General features: G+C 48.2%; 1 protein-coding gene across 1 annotated transcript in view; it reads right to left on the bottom strand.

Annotated features, from left to right (window-relative positions):
• Nucleotides 1-19080, bottom strand: part of LOC132582643 (dipeptidase 3-like) — a 35350-nt gene extending 16270 nt beyond the window's left edge. The window contains exons 1-4 of the mRNA XM_060254311.1: nt 18744-19080; nt 16463-16589; nt 2448-2577; nt 756-903 (exon numbers count right to left, since the gene is read on the bottom strand). Of these exons, the coding sequence (XP_060110294.1) occupies nt 756-903; nt 2448-2577; nt 16463-16589; nt 18744-18880 (542 nt within the window). The 5' untranslated portion in view covers nt 18881-19080. The remainder of the gene's footprint in view (nt 1-755; nt 904-2447; nt 2578-16462; nt 16590-18743) is intronic.
• Nucleotides 19081-19306: the final 226 nt, after the last annotated feature.

Here is a 19306-nt window from a genome sequence, read left to right as displayed (position 1 = left end):
AGGCTGAAATATTTGTGGATGTTCAGTCTGGAGAACAGAAGCTTGAGGGGGGACATGACTGCCCTCTTTAAGTATTTGAAGGGCTGTCACTTTGAGGAGGGCAGGGAGCTGTTCCTGTTGGCAGCAAAGGACAGGACTCACAATAATGGGTTTAAAGGCAAGTAGGTACTGGCTGGATATTAGGAAAAACTTTTTAACAGAATTGTTGAACAGTGGAATCAGCTACCTTATGAGGTGCTGAACTCCCCCTCACTGGCCATCTTTAAGCAGCAGCTGGACAAACACTTGTCTGGGATGCTGTAGGTTGACCCTGCACTGAGCCAGGGGTTGGACTAGATGGCCTGTATGGCCCCTTCCAACTCTATGATTCTGTTATTCTTCATCTGGAAGGGACTCAACCTAGGATGTCCTGCAGCACTGCATTTCCCTGATACTGAAGAGGATTACCTTGAAGATGTTAAGAATGTATTCACTTTTATTAATGGTTTTGTGTTAGCTGCATCATACCTCCCTAGTCAGGGGATCTTTCTATTGCACTAGTACTACCTTAACCAGCAATTCAGGAACAGAGGTTGTTTCCATGGCTTTCCTCTGCAGGGCCTTCCCTGGTGGTCTTCCATCAAAATACCAATCCTGCTTAGGGTCTGAGATCTGATGCCACTGGCCTATAACATGTCACCTTCCCTCCTTTTAATCCTCAACCACCCGCTTATCTGAAAAGTAAGATTTTTGAAGGAATGGCTGTTGTAAGTTACCAGGGTGTGTTGCAGAAGGCTGAGAGGGTCAGGTAGCGAACACCCAACTTATAATACATCCTCAGAGTTGCAAGGCTGCTGTCAATGGCGTGACCCCCTTCGAGACCAATCAGACATGCTATCTTGTTACTTTCAACATCAGCAATGCCTGGACACAAGCAGAAAAACAACAACAAGGGCAGTTAAACCTGAATGGCCAGCCACTCTTGCTACAGGAGCTGCTCCTTAACTATTACAAGCCATTCAGTGAGATCCTGATACAGGACAAGAGTTTTAGGGTCTCAGCTTTCAAGTCAAAGCTCCAGGGTTTCCAAGATGCCACTGGACTCAAATCTAGCTCTGAACGGCAATATGGCTACCCTCTGAAACTATCATCAGTGATAACTTATATAGCTGGAGGAATCCAACATTTGTAATCTTTAAAGGTGCCATCAGCTATCTCTTTAGTCTGCATCCATCCATCTGCCTGTCTGCCTGTCTGTCCATCCATCTGTCTGTCTATCCACACACATGTAGCAGCTTGGTAAGACAATTGTTGATGCTGTCTGTTCTGGACTTCAGCAGTTATCATGTAAGTGCAGTGCCTGTAAAGACATGCAAGGGCAGGGAGAAAACATCATAGCTGCTTCAAAACCAGAATGCTTGTAGTTCAGTTGAGTGGTACCTTCCAAGTGCTTGCTTGTGTAGCTTGGTGACAGAAATAGTCCTGCTACCATGCAATAAAGAGTATGTCTGTGTGTTTCTCAATGCTTTATTCTGCACAAGTCTTTCATTCTCACTGTTTGTCCTTCTGTCCCTCTTTGGAGACCACTCATACTCTGCTTTCCTCTGTCTACAATTTCTCTCGTTTTAAAGCAAACAAAGAAAGTGTTCTGGCCTGGGTTACCTGAAAGTGACTTCACACCATTCTAGGAATTGGCAGAAACTCTATAGTAAAACTTCTCATTCTTCCCCAGGAATGCTGAAAACTCTCTGGTTTTACATAAAGTTTCTGCCAATTCCTAGAGAGGTATGACATCTCTTCTGGATTTCCCCCAGAAATGACATCATGCCATAGGCCTGAACAGCCATTTTTGTTTTATTCTTCTCTTGTTACTGCTTTGAGGGGCAGCAGGAAATGGTAGCTGTGGGCTAAGACCAGATCTAAAGAACCTTCAAAACAAGGGTAACTGACTTAGATTTCCTCCCCAAATTTCCTCCAAAATATTACAGCACTCTCCATGGTCTTAGATGGAAGTCTTTCCTATTACCTGCCACCTGACCATTTCAACTGGAGATGCCAAAAACTAAACCTGGGACTTTCTGCACGCAGAGTGGATGATCTACTACCAAACTATGACTTATCCCCTTAATAAGTAAGGTTTATGAACTAAGATTTACTATAACCAGGGCTTTTTTTGTAGCAGGAACTCCTTTGCATATTAGGCCACACACCTCTGATGTAGCCAATTCACCAAGCGCTTACAGAGCTCTTAATACAGGGCCTAATGTAAGCTCCAGGAGGATTGGCTGCATCATGGGGCTGTGGCATAATATGCAAAGAAATTCCTGCTGCAAAAAAGCCCTGACTATAACACCTGATGCAGCCAGACTCTCTCTCTCTCTCTCTCTGTATATGTATGTATGTATAAAATTTCTGGAGCCCATGTTTTGAAAGCAGAAGAAATATTTTTTAAAAAATCTTCTGATCACCTTGAGCGGATGTTACCAATTCAAGCTCATCGTAGTTTTGACACATCCGTTTGACAACATCGATCTGTTCCAGGGTGAGACGCACTGCATCTTTGTTCTGGGCACCGCAGAGGATGTACAGGGTCCAAAACTGAAGGAAACATTGGTAAAAATTATCCATTGTTTGTTTCATTACAGGATCTTATGCCTTACTTTCCACTATAAAAAGTTTTCAAAGCAACTTACAAATGCATCTTAAAAATAAACTTCAATAATAAAAAAAGCTAAGAGTGACACATAAAAGAGCAGGAAAATATGAAATCAGTAATGACCCAAAATAATTTAATCACTGTTAAAAGCCTGGTAAAACCCAGAATTCAAATGCAGATTAAGTAATCTGTATTGATAAATAACATTCAGGGGTAGGGGAATTCCTGGAGATTTGGAGTGAAACCTGGCAGGGCCCTCAGTGCGGTATAATGCCATAGTATTCACCCTTTGCAGCCATTTCCTCTGATTTCTGTAGCTCCTAACAGAGGAAGAGGACTCAGCTTGGCAGTAGGGTTGCCAGGTCTATGTTGGAAAACATCTGGAGGCTTTGGGGGTGAATCCAGGAGAGGGCAGGGTTTGGGGAAGGGAGGGACCTCAGCATTGTACAATGTCTCATAGAGTCCACCTTCCAAAGCAGGGGAGCTGATCTCTGCCAGCTGGAGATCAGTTGTGAAAGTGGGAGATCTCCAGGCCCCCACCTGGAGGCTGGCAACCCTATGGCATTGATGGCCTCACATGATGGCTGGTCACGTGACTGGGCTGGTGCAGGCGCAGTGAGAGCACCCCCCCTCTCTCCCCCCCACCCAGCTTCTCTGCTGCATAGGATTTCCCAAGGCTCCACCACCCAATTTTTCTTGCTATACCCCTGTGGATATCTGTTGCAATTCTGGGACAACTCTAGGCTGTACTTGGAGGACCTGTACAATATTCCTATTTGGACATGAGGTGGGTCAGTGGGTGGGAGTTTCAGAAGTGGGGAAAGTCAAAATGACATGCTTTTCCCACCCAGCCCCTTCAGCCAGCTTCTCCTCCCACTAGTATTCTATTCATTGGTAGTCTGGCTGTTCTTCCTCTACTAGATTCTCTTTGGCTTTGTTATTTGAAAAAAACAGCCTGCAAGTCTCCAGGGTTCCTTTTCACACTTGGTGCCCCAGCATAGCTGAATGTATTCCTAATCAGTTCCTTCAAAGGAGTGGGAGAAACAGGGACTGGAGGCTTTAATGAGCACATTTTTTCTTGGTTGGAAAGTCTGCTCATTTGTTTTTAAAATGCTTCACGAGTTTAAAGTTTAATGACCCATCGCATTGGATGCAAAGAGACCTCCAGGCCCCACCTGGAGGTTAGCAAAGCTGTTTGGGGCACGGGATTCAGATGAAGGCTACAACACAACAAGAGGAGGTGAGATGAAGGTTAACCATTGCTTGAATGGCCAAAGAGATCACTTTGGCTGGCTTGCTGCAGTTATACCTGGAGACGCCCAAGTGCTAATTGTAATTATTTTTTAATACAGAGACAGGCTGGTTAATTAACATGATTGAATGCATCTGCTCTCTTTATGTTTATTTACTGAGAAAATGTATGTGCTGCCTCTCTGGATGACCTAATCCAGGCAACTCACAAAGTCAAACATATTAACAAAATTAACAAAACTAAAAGCCAACCATTAGAAACAGCATAAAACATTTTACCTTCTTTACTTTGTTCATAGCCTGTTTTTCTCATTAAGACTCAAGGATGATTATTACAAAACATAAAAGACAATCAGAAAGGTTGCCATCTCCCAGGTCCCGGTAGGTTTCCCCCCAGGTTTGGGGGCTCCAATCTGTGGGTGGCCAGCTGGCCAATGGGGTAAAGCCCTGCCCCCAAGCCCAACCTCAGGCAGCCACCCCTTTCCCTCCCTGAAGATTTAAAGGCCCCTTCATTTGATCGCGGGGAGCAGGTGGACCACAGATCACCTGGAGGGCTCTTTAAACCTTGCTGGAGAGAGGTAGAGGGGCCAGGTGCATTTGGAACCAAGCCACTTTTAAATGTTTTAGGGAAGAAGTGGGGAGATGGCATGTACCTTTGCACTCCAAGCCACGAATTCACAGCTTGGAGTACAAACATACACCTCCCTCATTTTCCCCCCAAAGCATTTAAAGGGGTCTTTTAAATGCTTTGGGGAAGAAGTGGGGTGAGGGACAGTGCGTGTCTGCAGTTTGGAGCACTGCTGCCAGTCCCCAACACAATGATGTCACTTCTGTGTGATGTCATCACATTGGGGCTTTCCCCGCCCCTTCCTAGACTGCCCCCAAAGTCCCCTGAAGGGGACTCAGAGGAACCTGGCATCTGTATAAAAGTGTAGTTGGATTAAGATTACAGAACTGAAAAACAGTGAAGACAAACAAAAAAACTTGTCTAAGGTTTTACCATTGAGCGTCTGGTGATTCCTAGAACTACCCACTGCTGCTTCCAAGTTAGAGAAGGAAGTAGACCCAGCAGTGACAGCCATGCCACCATGCAGCTGGGGCCAGCCCAGTGCTGCAGGCTGGAGAGCAATTCACCCAACTTTTTCCTGGGAAGCTGCTGCCTTGGGTAGGGAAAGAGGGAGTGATAAAGACAGGGACCAGAAAAGGGTAGGTTGCCTGGTAAGTGGGAAGGAAAAGAGAGAAAAGGAAAAAGCCTATGGGGATTGCCAAGGAAGGGAAAAAGAAAACAGTGAGGGGCAGGGCTTTTTTTTTGTAGAAAAAGACCAGCAGGAAATCATTTGCATATTAGGCCACAACCCCTGACATTACCTTTGTTTTGCACAGGGCTTTTTTAAAAAGAAAAAGCCCAGTATGAGCTCATTTGCATAATAGGGCTCACCCCCTGACACCAAGCCAGCCAGAACTGCATTCCTGTGTGTTCCTGCTAAAAAAAAAAAAAGCCATCATGAGGGAGAAGATATGGGGGGAAATAAGATGTCACTTGCAAATCCTTGCAGGTGCCTACTAATGACTCTGTAATGTACTGAGTGACAAGACGTGTTGAAGGCAACATGCTTTATTAGTGAGTACATCACAAGGCGAGGCAACGCGGGCCGGGTCCCGATTATATACATACCCCGGAACAACCCTCAGTCTGGCCAGGTCCAATCCTGGCCCGTTAAACTTCCTGCCGCTCCCTCCGCTGTGGTGCTCTTCCGCCCGCATAGTCGGTGCGGCCAGCATAGGCTGGGCAGCTTCCGGGGGTGTTGCTGTTAATACTCCCCCGCTTCCCGCTCCCCCGATCGCTGTCGGTTCTTCCAGCAATGTGCAACGGTGCAGTTGGTCAGTATGCCTCCTTAGGATCTGGCCCTTCTCCGACGAGACCTCGTAGGAGCGGGACCCGGTGACTCGCAGCACCCGGGCGGCTAACCACTCTGGCCAGCTTGCAAAGTTCTTTGCGTATACCGGATCCCCTGGAAAGAATCCCCTAGCAGCTTCCCTGGTTTCAGGGGAACTGCAGAGGTCCATAGCCCGGTCAGGATGCAACCTGTCTAGCCTCGTGATCAACTTCCTCCCCATTAGTAACTCGGCAGGGCTTAACCCGGTGACGGGGTTGGGGGTGATTCTGTTATCAAATAGGAAAGCTGCCAAGCGGATACCAATCTCCCTGTACAATGCGACCAAGGGCCTCTTTAGTGGTGTGCACCATACGCTCTGCTTGGCCATTGGTGGCTGGATCGAAAGGGGCGGACCGAATGTGCTGGATGAGGTACTGATTCAAGAACTCCTGGAATTCCCGGGAGGTGAAAGCGGTCCCATTGTCTGTGACGAGGGTCTCAGGAATCCCATAAGTGCAAAAGACCCTTTGCAAGGCTCTGACCGCTGCCGCAGTGGAGGTTGAAGCTACGGGAATCACTTCCAACCACTTGGTGTATGTATCGACTAAGATAAAGAATATTTGGCCCTGGTATGGCCCCACAAAGTCTAGGTGTAACCGGGACCACGGCCTCCTGTTGGACTCCCAGTGGTGGATAGGGGCACTGGGCGGATCAGGTCGGGACTCTTGGCAGGGTTGGCACCTTTGAACCCACCCTTCTATCTCCTCGTCCATCCCCGGCCACCATACATAGCTACGTGTCAGGGCCTTCATGCGCACTATCCCCGAGTGTGTTTCGTGTTGGGCTTCCAGCACTTGCTTCTGCAATAGTGTGGGGGGGACCACCACCCTGCTACCCCAGAGAAGGCACCCCTTGTGCATGGACAGTTCTTCTCTGTGTGATGCGAATGCCCTGAATTCTGCGTCCAGTTTGCCCGCGGGCCACCCCCTTCCCACTTAGACTAAAATGCGTGCGAGGATGCAGTTTCTACCCGTGGCCCTAGCTACCTCAGCAGAGTGGAGGGGCCTCTCTGGTAGAGTCTCTATAAGCATCACATGGTGGGCGGGGGCGGGATCCGGGTCCATAGAGGGCAGCGGCAGGCAGCTGAGGACGTCCGTGTGTCCCATAGCTTTGCCGGGGCGGTGGACTAGGGCATATGTGTACGAGTTGAGGAACTGGTTCCACCGCAGGACGCGCTGTGATAGAATTTGCGGTGTCTGGCAGTCTGGAGCAAGGAGGCCCAGTAGCGGCTTATGGTCCGTGGCGATCGTGAAACGCCTACTGTACAGGTAGTCATTGAATTTATGCACACCCGCCACTATTGCCAAGGCCTCCTTGTCTATCTGGGTATAGCTGTGCTCCGCGGGGGTCAGGGTCCTCGAATAATAGGCCACGGGAACCTCCCTCCTGTCCGGGAGTTGGTGCCCCAGAATGGCACCCACCCCGTACAGGGAAGCATCGCAAGCCAGAATCACTGGTAAGGATTCGTCAAAATGGTGGAGCACATCATTGGAAACTAGGAGGTCCTTGACTGCCTGAAAAGCAGCGGCCTGTTTCTTTTCCCAGACCCATGGGGCATTTTTATCGAGGAGCCTAAGAAGGGGTTCTGCGATGGCCGCTTTGTGGGGCAAAAATGAATGGTAACAATTAATAATCCCAAGAAACTTTGTAACTCCATCTTGCACGTGGGGGCCAGGGCATGGACAATAGCCCTGGTCTTGTCGGCCGTTGGGTGGATTCCTGCGGTGTCTACTGCAAACTCCAAGAACTCTACCCTCGACACCCCGAGGGAACACTTCTCCCGCTTTACTTTAAGTCCTGCTGCCTGGAAATGGTGGAATACTCGCGCAGATGGTTGCTGAATTCCTCAGCGTCCGGGGTGGCAATCAAAACATCATCAAAAAACGGTTGCACTTTGGGGATCCCTTTGAGAAGATAATCCATAATGCTCTGAAAAATCCCCGGAGCCACACTAACCCCAAATTGCAACCGCCACACCCGAAAAGCTCCCCTGTGAGTCACAATGATCTGGGCTTCTGCTGTCTTGGCGTCCACTGGGAGTTGCTGGTATGCCTGGGCCAAGTCCAGTTTCCCAAAAACCTTAGAGCCTGCTAGGGCTGCCAGTACGTGGCTGACCACCGGAATGGGGTATGGGTTGTCCTGAAGTGCCTTATTTATTGTGCACTTGTAATCAGCGCATATGCGCACATCTCCATTTGGCTTCACTGAAGTGACTATGGGTGTTTCCCATGCAGCATAGGATGCTGGTTCTGCCACTCCCTGGGCTGTGAGGAGGTCCAGCTCCGCTTCTATTTTTGGTTTAAGAACGAACAAAACTCGCTTGGCCTTCAGCCTTATCGGTCTCACGTGGGGATCAAGGGGTAAGGTGATGGGAGGCCCCTTGTAGCACCCCAGGAATCCATCAAACACTTCCGGGAATTCCCGGCACACATGCTCAAAATTTTGCGTTCGCATCTGCTGCACCCCCACTATTTGAATACCCAGAGGTCAAAACCAGGCCAGCCCCAGTAATGTGGTGAGCTGGCGTTTGACCACGAGAATGTCCAGCTTGCCCTTAAAGTTCTTAAACTTTACCCTTACAGTGGCCCAACCAAAATCTGTACAGGGTTTTTTTGGAAGTCCTGCAGTATGAAGTCTGCCGGTCACAGCTGGGGCTGGCCACGGGGACAAAGTTTTCTTAGAAACGCTTCCAAAATTATGGAGATGGAGGAGACCGAGTCCAGCTCCATTAGGCATGGAGCACCCTCGATTAGGACCGACACCCTGACCTTATGTGGGGTGGTGAGGGTCAAGTTCATTACCTGCAGGCTAGTCGATGCGGTCGAGTAGGCATTGGTCGAGTCGTGGTTGGTGGACTGGTGTCTGCGGGTGGCCTTGGTTCGGCAAGCCTGTGCTATGTGGCCCACTCTTCCACAGTTCCTGCAGTCCACGTTGCGATAGGGGCAGTCCCGGCGCTCTTGTGGATCCCCACAGCTGGCTCACTTGGTGTTGGCTGGTCTCTCTGTCGCTCATGGCCGAATGGGTGATCTCGGCCCCATTCCTGGTTGGCGACGTAGCTGGTTTGCCTTCTCCTCCTCTGGGTTGCCCGGTGCCATCTCCTCCTGGTGGACGGCTTCCACTTGCGGGTTGTTGTAAGCTTTGGTTGCTCTCTCAAACGCGGTGGCTTCGTTGAAGGCGAGTTGGAGGGTGAGCTCTTCCTTTGCGAAGAGCCTTTGCTGCAGTCTTTTGTCTCGGAGGCCCCAGATGAAGCGATCCCTCAGGGCTTCATCCAGCTTGTCGAAGCTACAGTTCCCCGCGATTTGGTGGAGGGCGGCCAGGTAGACAGTGGCTGTCTCTCCCGCCCCTTGATCCCTTTTGTGGAAGAGGAATCGGCAGGCGATGATGGAAGGCTGGGGCAAGAAGAGCCCGGTCAGGAGTCTGACTATCTCCTCGTACGTTTTCTTTGTGATCTTCGCGGGGGCCGAGAGACCCTTTGCGATCTCGAATATGGCCTCCCCGCAGACACTCAGGAGCACGTCTCTCTTATGGCTGTCATCTGTAATCATGTTCGCTCGTAGGTAGCAATCGACCCGCTCAGTGTAGGTCTCCCACCTATCAGGATTGGCGGGGTCGAACTCTGCAAGGTGGCCCGTCGTCCCACTTGGGTTAGCCATGGCGGCAGCGGCAGCGGGTGCTTCCGTCTCCCTTGAATGCATGCCTTCCTCGTCTCCGGCCAGGTCAGCAACATTCCGCTTGGGGAGTTACCTGGCTAGAATCCCACCTTCGTCTCCACTGTAATGTACTGAGTGACGAGACGTGTTGAAGGCAACATGCTTTATTAGTGAGTACATCACAAGGTGAGGCAACGCAGGCCGGGTCCCAATTATATACATACCCCGGAACAACCCTCAGTCTGGCCAGGTCCAATTCTGGCCAGTTAAACTTCCTCCACAGATCTTGATTGGCGGAGCGTATTTGTGGAGCTACATCCGGGGACCAGTGGACTTCCACTGGTCACCTCCGTAGCATCCGCTGTGTTGTAATTTCGTGACTGAAATGGAAGACACAAAAGACTCCTTTAAGCTCTGGAGTCTTGCGAGCAAAAAATCTACTTTGTGACCTACTGGCATTAAAATTGTGAGCTACTGCATAAATTTGTTTGCTCTGGGGCTATTTTTCCTGAGCTAAGACAAAAAAGTGTGATCCGGGGGCTAAAAACTTTAAACTAGCTCACACTAACTCAGCTTAAAGGGAACACTGGTGCCCACTTGTTCCTAGGGTTGCCAGTTCTGAGTGGGGAAATACCTGGAGACTTTGGGAATGGAGACTGGAGAGGGCAGGTTAAAGGAGGGGAGGAACCTCAGCAGTTACAATGCCACAGGGTCCATCGTCCAAAGCAGCCATTTTCTCCAGGGGAACTGATCTCTGTTGTCTGGAGATCAGGTATAATAGTGGGAGATCTCCAGGCCCCATCTGGACTCTGGCAAACCTAAGCTACCCCCCAAGCCATTCCACTGTCCTGCAGTTCTATTCCCTTTATAAATACTCTACTGAACATTTTCTGTTTTGTACAATCTGTGAAATGATAAAAGTGCCTGTATGTCATAAGCTTCCTGATGTCAGCCTAGTCCAAAACCACAAATGATTTCCCCTAAGACTGAACAGCATGGAGGCTAAACAGCATGGAGGCTAAAACTGAGCCCTGTGAAATCCCAGTTTGCACCAATTCAATAATCAGGACAGACAAGGATTCAGAGTGCAGATCCCAGTAACCTGTCAGCAGCTGAATCAAAATGATCTCTAACTGAACCAGAGGGTATATTGGACATTTCTAGCACATCAGCTGTATTGTATCCAGTATCCAAATCAGAATGTATAGGAGAGGTTTTCTTAGCAAAAATGTCTCAACCAATCATAAGTCCCTAGGCCAGGGGTGGCCAACGGTAGCTCTCCAGATGTTTTTTGCCTACAACTCCCATCAGCCCCAGTCATTGGCCATGCTGGCTGGGGCTGATGGGAGTTGTAGGGAAAAAACATCTGGAGAGCTACCGTTGGCCACCCCTGCCCTAGGCATTTAAAGACAGACTTTGGAGTCAACAAGTATTTCAAACAAGTCAGCTGAATGTGCGCTTGCTGATGACATGATAGCAGTGACATAGGATTTCTTTGCTGCTCAGTCTCATCCCTGCTTCACAAATCTGCCAGGGAGCTAGGGTTACCAACATCCAGGTGGTAGCTGGAGATCTCCCATTATTACAACTGATCTCCAGGCAACAGAGATCATTTGACCTGGAGAAAATGGCCACTTTGGAAGGTGGACACTGGTATTATTACACCCACTGAAGTCCCTCCCTTCATCAAACCCCACCTTCCTCAAGCTCCACCCCCAAAACCTGCAGGTATTTCTCATCTCAGAGCTGGCAACCCTACAAGGAGCCCTTTAGCATGCTCTGTCAGATTCGGTTTGGGTTTTCCATCAGTGCTGTTCTGGATGTCTCCAACTCACCCAGCTCCATAATAAACCAAGGTGGTAGATGCCACCTCAAAGGTGGGAAGAGTTGGGGGGATGGCAGCCATGTTGATAATTTCCAGAAGCCTCTCATTCCAGGCTCCTATTGTGGCCTCAACAGAATTGTTAGTCTTAAAATCTGCCAGAACATTCTGGAAACCAGTTGGATCCATTGGTCTCCATGGGAGGAGCATCTTAATCAACCATATATTCCTGCAGAGTGCTGGTGCCACATGTCTTGAGGGGGCAATGCTTGGACCTTGGCACAGGTGGCAGCTTCAGCCCCCTCAGAGATTTAGTTAAAAAAAACCCCTAAGATATCTCTAGGGTTGCTAGTTCTGATTTAAGGAATATCTGGAGACTTTGGGGGTGGAGCCAGGAGCAAGGTTGTGACAAGCACAACTGAACTCCAAAGGGAGTTCTGGCCATCACATTTAAAGGGACCGCAAGCCTTTTAAATGCCTTCCCTCCATTTGGAAATAATTAAGGATAGGGACACCTTTTGGGGGGGCTCATAGAATTGGATCTCTTGGTCCAATCTTTTTGAAACTTGGAAGGTGGTTTGAGGTGGTGCCTCTAACTCAAAAGACAGCCCCCACAGAGCCCCAGATACAAATGGATCAATTCTCCATTAAACCCTATGGGAATCAGTCTCTATAGATTATAATGGAGTGACCAGCACACATTTCCTTCCTACTTTTTGATGACTCTGAAATGGGGGAAGGGCTTCCAAACTGGGGGATCCCCTGCCCACAACTGGGGATTGGCAAACATAGATTATATGTCCTATGTTGTTCATCATGGTCAGCAAGGCTGTGAAATCCTGAGGTGACCCAGACGAAGGTACTGTTAGCATGAATGCTGAAAATATCCCAGAACAATCTGTTTGGCTATCTCAAGCAACGACCCCAAGATTACTTCTGTTAGGTCAGACAGGGTGCCTGGAGAGAACTAGACAGCTGGTGAATAAGCAGAATGTCAGTCTGTCCCTGGAACCTAACATAAGGAACAGACAATCAAATTGCCAAGTATAGTTTGCACCAGGAATCTGAAAGACTCCTAGAGAATGAGAGCTACCCTCCCTGACCTCCAGTGGGGGGTTGATGAAAGGTCACATAACCAGGCAGCATTACACATCACAGATGCAACACATCACAATCTGGTCTTGGTCACACAAGCCAGATCAATTTTCTTCTCCATCAACTCAGACAGCTTTTTCCCTCACCAATTTGCTGCTGCACAGTAATAGCGAAGAAGTGGAGGCAGTAGACACCCTTGCACAAGCATCTCTCAGGGTGGAATGGAGACTAGGTTAACAGCAAGCTCAGTTATGTCTCCCCATTCAACTTTCACCCCCCTGCTCCCCCCCACCAATATCTACCCATTCCCAGCTGCCTGGGAATAGCACCTTTAGCAAACATCCTGCTCCAGTGAAAAGCAGTCAGATCAGCAGTACAACTAGGAAGACTACTGCATGGAACATCTGGGGACACCAAATAAATCATCTGGGGATATTAAAGAAATCAGCAATATGCAATCAGATTCTTTCTGTTCTCAGGTTAGAAGCAGAGCAACAAAAGCAATTATAGAAAGTCAAAGACCCTTAGCAAAAAAACTGAGTAAAAAGACTTGTTTTGGCCTGGTACCTAAAAAAAGAGTAGGATGGAAGCCAGGCAAGTGAGGGGGAGTATTCATTCATTCATCTGCTATTTATTTATTCAATTTTAGACAGCACTCCCCCACCAGGTGGGGCTCAGGGCAGTGTACAACATAAAATTAATACACTATAATTTATTTATTTATTACTTTAAATTTCTATCCGGCCCTCTGCGCAAGCAGACTCAAGGTGGCTGACAACATTCATATTCTCACGTTAAAACCAATAAAACATAATTACAATTTAAACTTTTAAAAACCATTTCATGGTGCTGTGTCACTACAATATAAGCGAGTTCTTATTTCCTGACGGTGATCACCTAGAACTCTATATGATGTCGGGTGGCAGTTCTCTCTCGGTTAGATATCAAAGCCCTGTCAAAACAATTTGGTCTTACAGGCCCTGAGGAAAGTTGAGAGATTCCGCAGGGCCCTTATGGCCTCTGGGAGAGCATTCCACAATTCTGGTGCTGCCATTGAGAAGGCCCTAGCTTGCGTCAAATGCAACCTAGCCTCCTTTGGTCCAGGGATGGACAATAGATTTTTTGTCCCTGAATGCAGTGCTCTCTGGGGAACATGTGGAGAAAGGCGGTCCCACAGATAGACAGGTCCCTGAGCTTAAAGGGCTTTAAAGGTCAATACCAACACCTTGAAACGGACTCGGAACACAATAGGTAGCCAGTGCAGCTCTTTCAGCATTGGCAGAATGTGCTCCCATTGGGGGGAGCCCCATTAACAGCCGTGCCGCAGCGTTCTGCACTAGCTGTAGTTTCCGAGTCAGTGTCAAGGGTAGCCCCATGTAGAGAGCATTACAGCGATCTATTTTTGAGGTGACCGTGGCATGGATCACCATTGCTAAGTCGTCATGCTCCAGGAAAGGGGCCAACTGCCGCACCTGCCGAAGTTGAAAAAAGGCGGATCTAGTAGTGGCTGCTACCTGGGCCTCCATTATATTTATATAAATATAAAACAATTAAAACTAGAGAACCTGTCTTCTTCCAGGGGTACATCTTGATGGGTCTCAGGTCAAGGATGGGGCAAGGGGCATTTTCAATCCCAGGACACAGTTCGGAAACACTAGCTTCTCCAGTCCACCCTGGTTTCCCATTTCAAACCCAATGGCTGATGGACCAGCTTCCTTTAACAAATATGAGGGTATTAGGAATGCCAGCCTCCTGGTGGGATCTCCTGGAATTACACCTCCTCTCCAGAACACAAGGATCATTTCCCTGGAGAAAATAGGTGCTTTGGAGGATGGACTGTATGGCCTTGTACCTGCTGAGGTCCCTACCCTCCCCAGCCTCCATCTCCAAATCTCCATGAGTTTCCTAACCTGGATCTGCAACCTTACCCACCCCCATCCCCTGCCAGTTGCTAGGAGAGACTTTGCAAGCCCAGAGAATCTTCCTCAGTCAGGCCCAGTTTACTGGATAGACTGCCTATTTATTTTCACTTAAGTGGGTAGCAAAACTGAGTCACTGTGTTAGAGTAAATACAGCATCAAACTCATCTAGCTTTTCAGAAAGCTGAGAAAAATCCTGAACCAGAAGATTTGGGGTAAACATATGTTTGGGCCAACTGTTAGCAGGTATCCCTTTCTGGTTTCTCTGTAGTTCCATCCTTGGTCCAGAGGTGTTACACGGGTTGGGATTTTGCCAATCTCCCCCAGGTGCTAGGCTCCACAACCATTGTAGGACTGAGATCTGCTCTCCATGGGATACAAACTGCATTCCTTTCTTGGCACATGGCCAAACCAAAGGCATATCAACCTGCCACTTCAGTAACAGTTATAAAATTGGCTCATATATTCATTTGGGCTGTGAGCCAGATAAAGAAAGCACAGAGAAAATCACTCTGCAAGTAGTTCTATTGCTGCAGTGAACATGTTTGCATTCACCCAATAAGCCACAATTGTAGCAGGTAGGTTGCCTTTGGGGTTTTTTGGCTTACTGAGCCTTGTTTTCTTTATTAGCCGTTTGAACATGAAACAGCCTTATATTGAACGAGACCAAGGACTTCTTTTGTAGTAGGAACTCCTTTGCATATTAGGTCACACCTCTCTGATGTGGGTAAACCTCCTGGAGCTTACAGTAGGCCCTGCACTAAAAGCTCTGTAAGCTCTTGGAGGATTGGCTACATCAAGGGTGTGTGGCCTAATACGCAAAGGAGTTCCTGCTACAAAAAAAGCCCATCAAGGACTATATTGTCTACCCAGACTGGCAGTGGCTTTCCAGGTTCTCAGGCTGGAAATCACCTGTTACTGGGACTTTTCAACTGGAGATGCCAGGGATGGCATCTGGGACCTTCTGCATGCCAAGCAGATGCTCTACCAGTGCGCCATGCCTCCCTCCCCTTTAAAATCTATCCAGGGGTGCATTCAGATGTACCATTAGTGGTGACACAGCTCCGTCTCGCTGACAAATTAAATATGTTCATCCAGACATCCACATCTGGCAATTGAGCATCGTCCGGGGTCATCCCGGCTTGCTGCGGATCAATGCCGCGTTAATTTGATAGCGCAGAAAGTCTGGCCCTTTTTCACAGAAGCGGCACACAATCATTTTTTTCCTGTTTGGACAGCTCACGCGCGATACTACCCCTTGGAATGTTTACCGCCACTCCCTCCTTTTTAAAAAAAAAAAAAAAGCCCCAGCAGACATGCGCATTGCCAGATCATCCGGGAATCTGAGGTGACACTTCTGCTTCTCCGATCAACACAGGATCAGGGTGGGGGGAGGGGAAAACGTTATCCGACTATTCAGAACAGGAAAAAAAATCTTTTTTTTCAATGTGGAGGATTTCCAGATATCACTGTCACTGCCAATTTCTAGGAAAGTAGTTCCTGGCAGTCCCCTGGTTTGAATCGGCAACAATAATTTCAGAAACCTTTCCCCCTTCCCCCCCCCACCTCTGAAGCAATGTTTGATTTCCCACCTCCAAACAGTTGGGCGCATGTTCAATGGACCCCCCCCTCCCAGGAATCACCATCTGATCACGCATGCGCCAAGAAAAGAGTGTGATGATGATGAAGAAGAAGATATTGGATTTATATCCCGCCCTCCAATCCAAAGAGTCTCAGAGCAGCTCACAATCTCCTTTACCTTCCTCCCCCACAACCGACACCCTGTGAGGTGGGTGGGGCTGGAGAGAGCTCTCACAGCAGCTGCCATTTCAAGGACAACCTCTGCCAGAGCTATGGCTGACCCAAGGCCATGCTAGCAGGTGCAAGTGGAGGAGTGAAGAATCAAACCCGGTTCTCCCAGATAAGAGTCCGCACACTTAACCACTACACCAAACTGGCTCTCCTGTTTGGATGTATTGGATGTCTGATCACTCAACAACAGGATGAGTCACATTATTGGATGCTCGTCTGATCAGCCCTGCATCAAATCAATATTCAGCGGTTCAAATTTGAGCGCTACACACCCGCTTTTAATGTGACGTATGACCGCACCCCAGGTTTGCAGTCTGGGTTTCCAATCCCACACCACCTACCTGAGCACCAACATGGCTGGCTTGAAGCTTCTCAATATTTGTCACAGTGGTATCAAGGGTCCTGAGGTCAACCTTTTTCAGCTGGTTGTTGTACAGCCATCTCAGCTTCAGTGGCAGATCATTGTGACTGGAGAGCAGAGAGATAGAACAACCTCATCATGGAGGACAATGGAAGCATGTCACCAAATGGAAGCATGTTCCCAATATGAGATTTCACTCTATCATCTTTTTGCTAGGAAACCATACTGGGAAGAAATCATTTATGTCTCTCGATGCTGTCATAAGAACATAACATAAGAGAAGCCATGTTGGATCAGGCCAATGGCCCATCCAGTCCAACACTCTGTATCACACAGTGGCCAAAAATTTATATATACACACTGTGGCTAATAGCCACTGATGGACCTCTGCTCCATATTTTTATCTAACCCCCTCTTGAAGCTGGCTATGCTTGTAGCCGCCACCACCTCCTGTGGCAGTGAATTCCACATGTCAATCACACTTTGGGTGAAGAAGTACCTCCTTTTATCCATTTTAACTTGACTGCTCAGCAATTTCAAGTTGCAACCCACTTATAGCAACCCCAGCAAGAGGCTTTTGAGGCAAATGAGAAACAGAGGTGGTCTGCCATTACCTTCTTCCATAGGGTCTTCCTTGGAGGTTTCCGATAAAGTACTGATCATGCTTTGCATCTGAGTTCTGATGAGACTGAGCTATTCCAGGCCACCTTCCCTTTCCAGGAAAGGGGACATCAAAAGAGGTTTTTCATTCAACCTCCCCTCTAGCAATTTTCTTTAGCTGTTTCTTGCCCTGCCCCAAATCCAAAAGTGTGCCAAAACCTGAACACCTGGATTCAGAAAGCAGATAGAAAAGCTAGAGAAGGTTTGTATTTTTCTTTCAATTCAGAGACTGAAGATATCTGGGTGAAATAGAAAGGAGATGATGCCCAGGCTCCGCTAAGTGCCCCTGGGGCACAGTCATGTTCATGGGATTATGATCAGCAGCAAGGGTGGGTAGTCACGCTCTGCTACAGGCAGGCTGCAGAACTTTGAATAGCTCCGTCTTGTTCCATCACTGGACAGAGACAGCATGAACTCTTAATGAACTCTTAAACACAGGAACAAGCTCAGACAGATCCAGCCTGGCCCTACTCCCTCCCCACAGGGGGCAAGGAATGTTTCTTAGAGTGCCCATACTTGCTCACATATGGAATCTGATAAGCACCTGAGTCCTCTGTTGGGTCTCTGGCAAGTGGGACTTGGTCCTAGTGACCTTGGAAGCCGTTGCGAAGGCAGGTCTTGTAGTTGGGCTGTCAGGTCTGACTCAGGAAATATCTGGGGACTGTGGGAGTGGAGCCAGGAGCAAGGTTGTGACGATCACAAGTGAACTCCAAAGAGATTATGGGCCATCACATTTAAAGGGACTGTTCTCCTTTTAAATGCCTTCCCTTCATTGGAAATAATGGAGGATGGGGGCACCTTATTTTGGGGCTCATAGAACTGAACCCCCGGTCTAATCATTTTGAAACTGGGGAGGGGGGAGTTGAGGAGAGGCACCAAAAGCTATGCTGAAATTTTGGTGCATCGACCTCAAAAAACAGCTCCCCAGAGCCTCAGATACTCACAGATTGATTCTCCATTATATCCTAAGGGGACTGGTATCCATAGGATATAATGGAGTGCCCAGTGGATATGTCCTCCCCTTCCTCCACTTTCTGCTAACCCTGAAGTGGGAGAAGGGCCTCCAAACCAGAGGATCCCCTGCTCCCAACTGGGGATTGGCAAACCTATCTTGTAGGTTTCCAGCTGCATAACATAGAGCATTGGGGTTCATGTCCAGAATTTCTGCTTCCACCAAACCTGTTCTTCCCTGGACAGGGACTGTTGGTAAGCTAGGGCTAACAAGCCCCAGGTGAGGGTGGGGGATCCCACACACCCCAGGTCCTGTTGCATGGTAGGAGGTCATTTTAAGTTCTCACCACAGAGTTCCTGGCAGTTCTAGGAATCACTATTAAACTCTGTTGTAATATCTTCATGTGAGTAGGTGTGATCTTATTTTTCTTTTTAAAAAAAAATTCTCCCAGGATTCTGCCCTTTCCAAAACCTCCTGCTGTTTGCCAGGCACTGCCTGGTAACTCCAGTGTAAGCCCATATCAAGGGCTGGCCTAGGGAACTCCTCATCTGAGCTAGCGTGTGGCTCACAACGTGGGGATATGGCCACAGCAGCTAAAACACAGTCGCAAGATGCTTTTCTGTATTAGAGATCTGCTGTTTGTACATACCCATCAATTAAACGGGTTTCTGTCATGAGCTCAATCGCCCTCTCGTTGTCAGATCTGCACGTCGGAAGAACATCAAAAAGGAGCACCAACAGCTGCAGGAGAAACGTCAGCAGAACCCTCTTGGAGGTCACAAGCATGTTCACAGGATGGAGATGCTGATAAATTGACAAACAGAGGCCGATGTTTAGACACAGCTGCCGGCTTTATCCCTCTCGCTTGTTTAACATTAAAAATAATACAAGGGGGATACCCCAACTCTAAAGTAGGGATGTCTTGTCAGTCCACAGACTTGTTCGTAGACAAAATTTGTAGGCTGGCTCTTAGCATACAAGCTTGCACAGCAAGGACACCTGGAACTGGATGCCTTATATATTCTATTCACCACTATCAGGCCTCTTTGTTCTTCCCACACAGAAGGTACATTGAGGTCCTGTTTTCAGTCTCTTCTGAAAACATCCCTCCTACTCCCTTATCAGAACCAGCATACGGCTCATCATCTATTTATATAAAAGTTGCACGGCATGTTCATATGTGAGGCCTCAGATAAGCTGTCCTTCCAAGGA

The sequence above is a fragment of the Heteronotia binoei genome, chromosome 14 (genome assembly GCF_032191835.1).
Source record: "Heteronotia binoei isolate CCM8104 ecotype False Entrance Well chromosome 14, APGP_CSIRO_Hbin_v1, whole genome shotgun sequence".
In the NCBI taxonomy this organism is placed as follows: Eukaryota; Metazoa; Chordata; class Lepidosauria; order Squamata; family Gekkonidae; genus Heteronotia; species Heteronotia binoei.
Note: the sequence above shows the minus strand (reverse complement) of the source record. Positions and strands in the feature narration are given on the sequence as shown.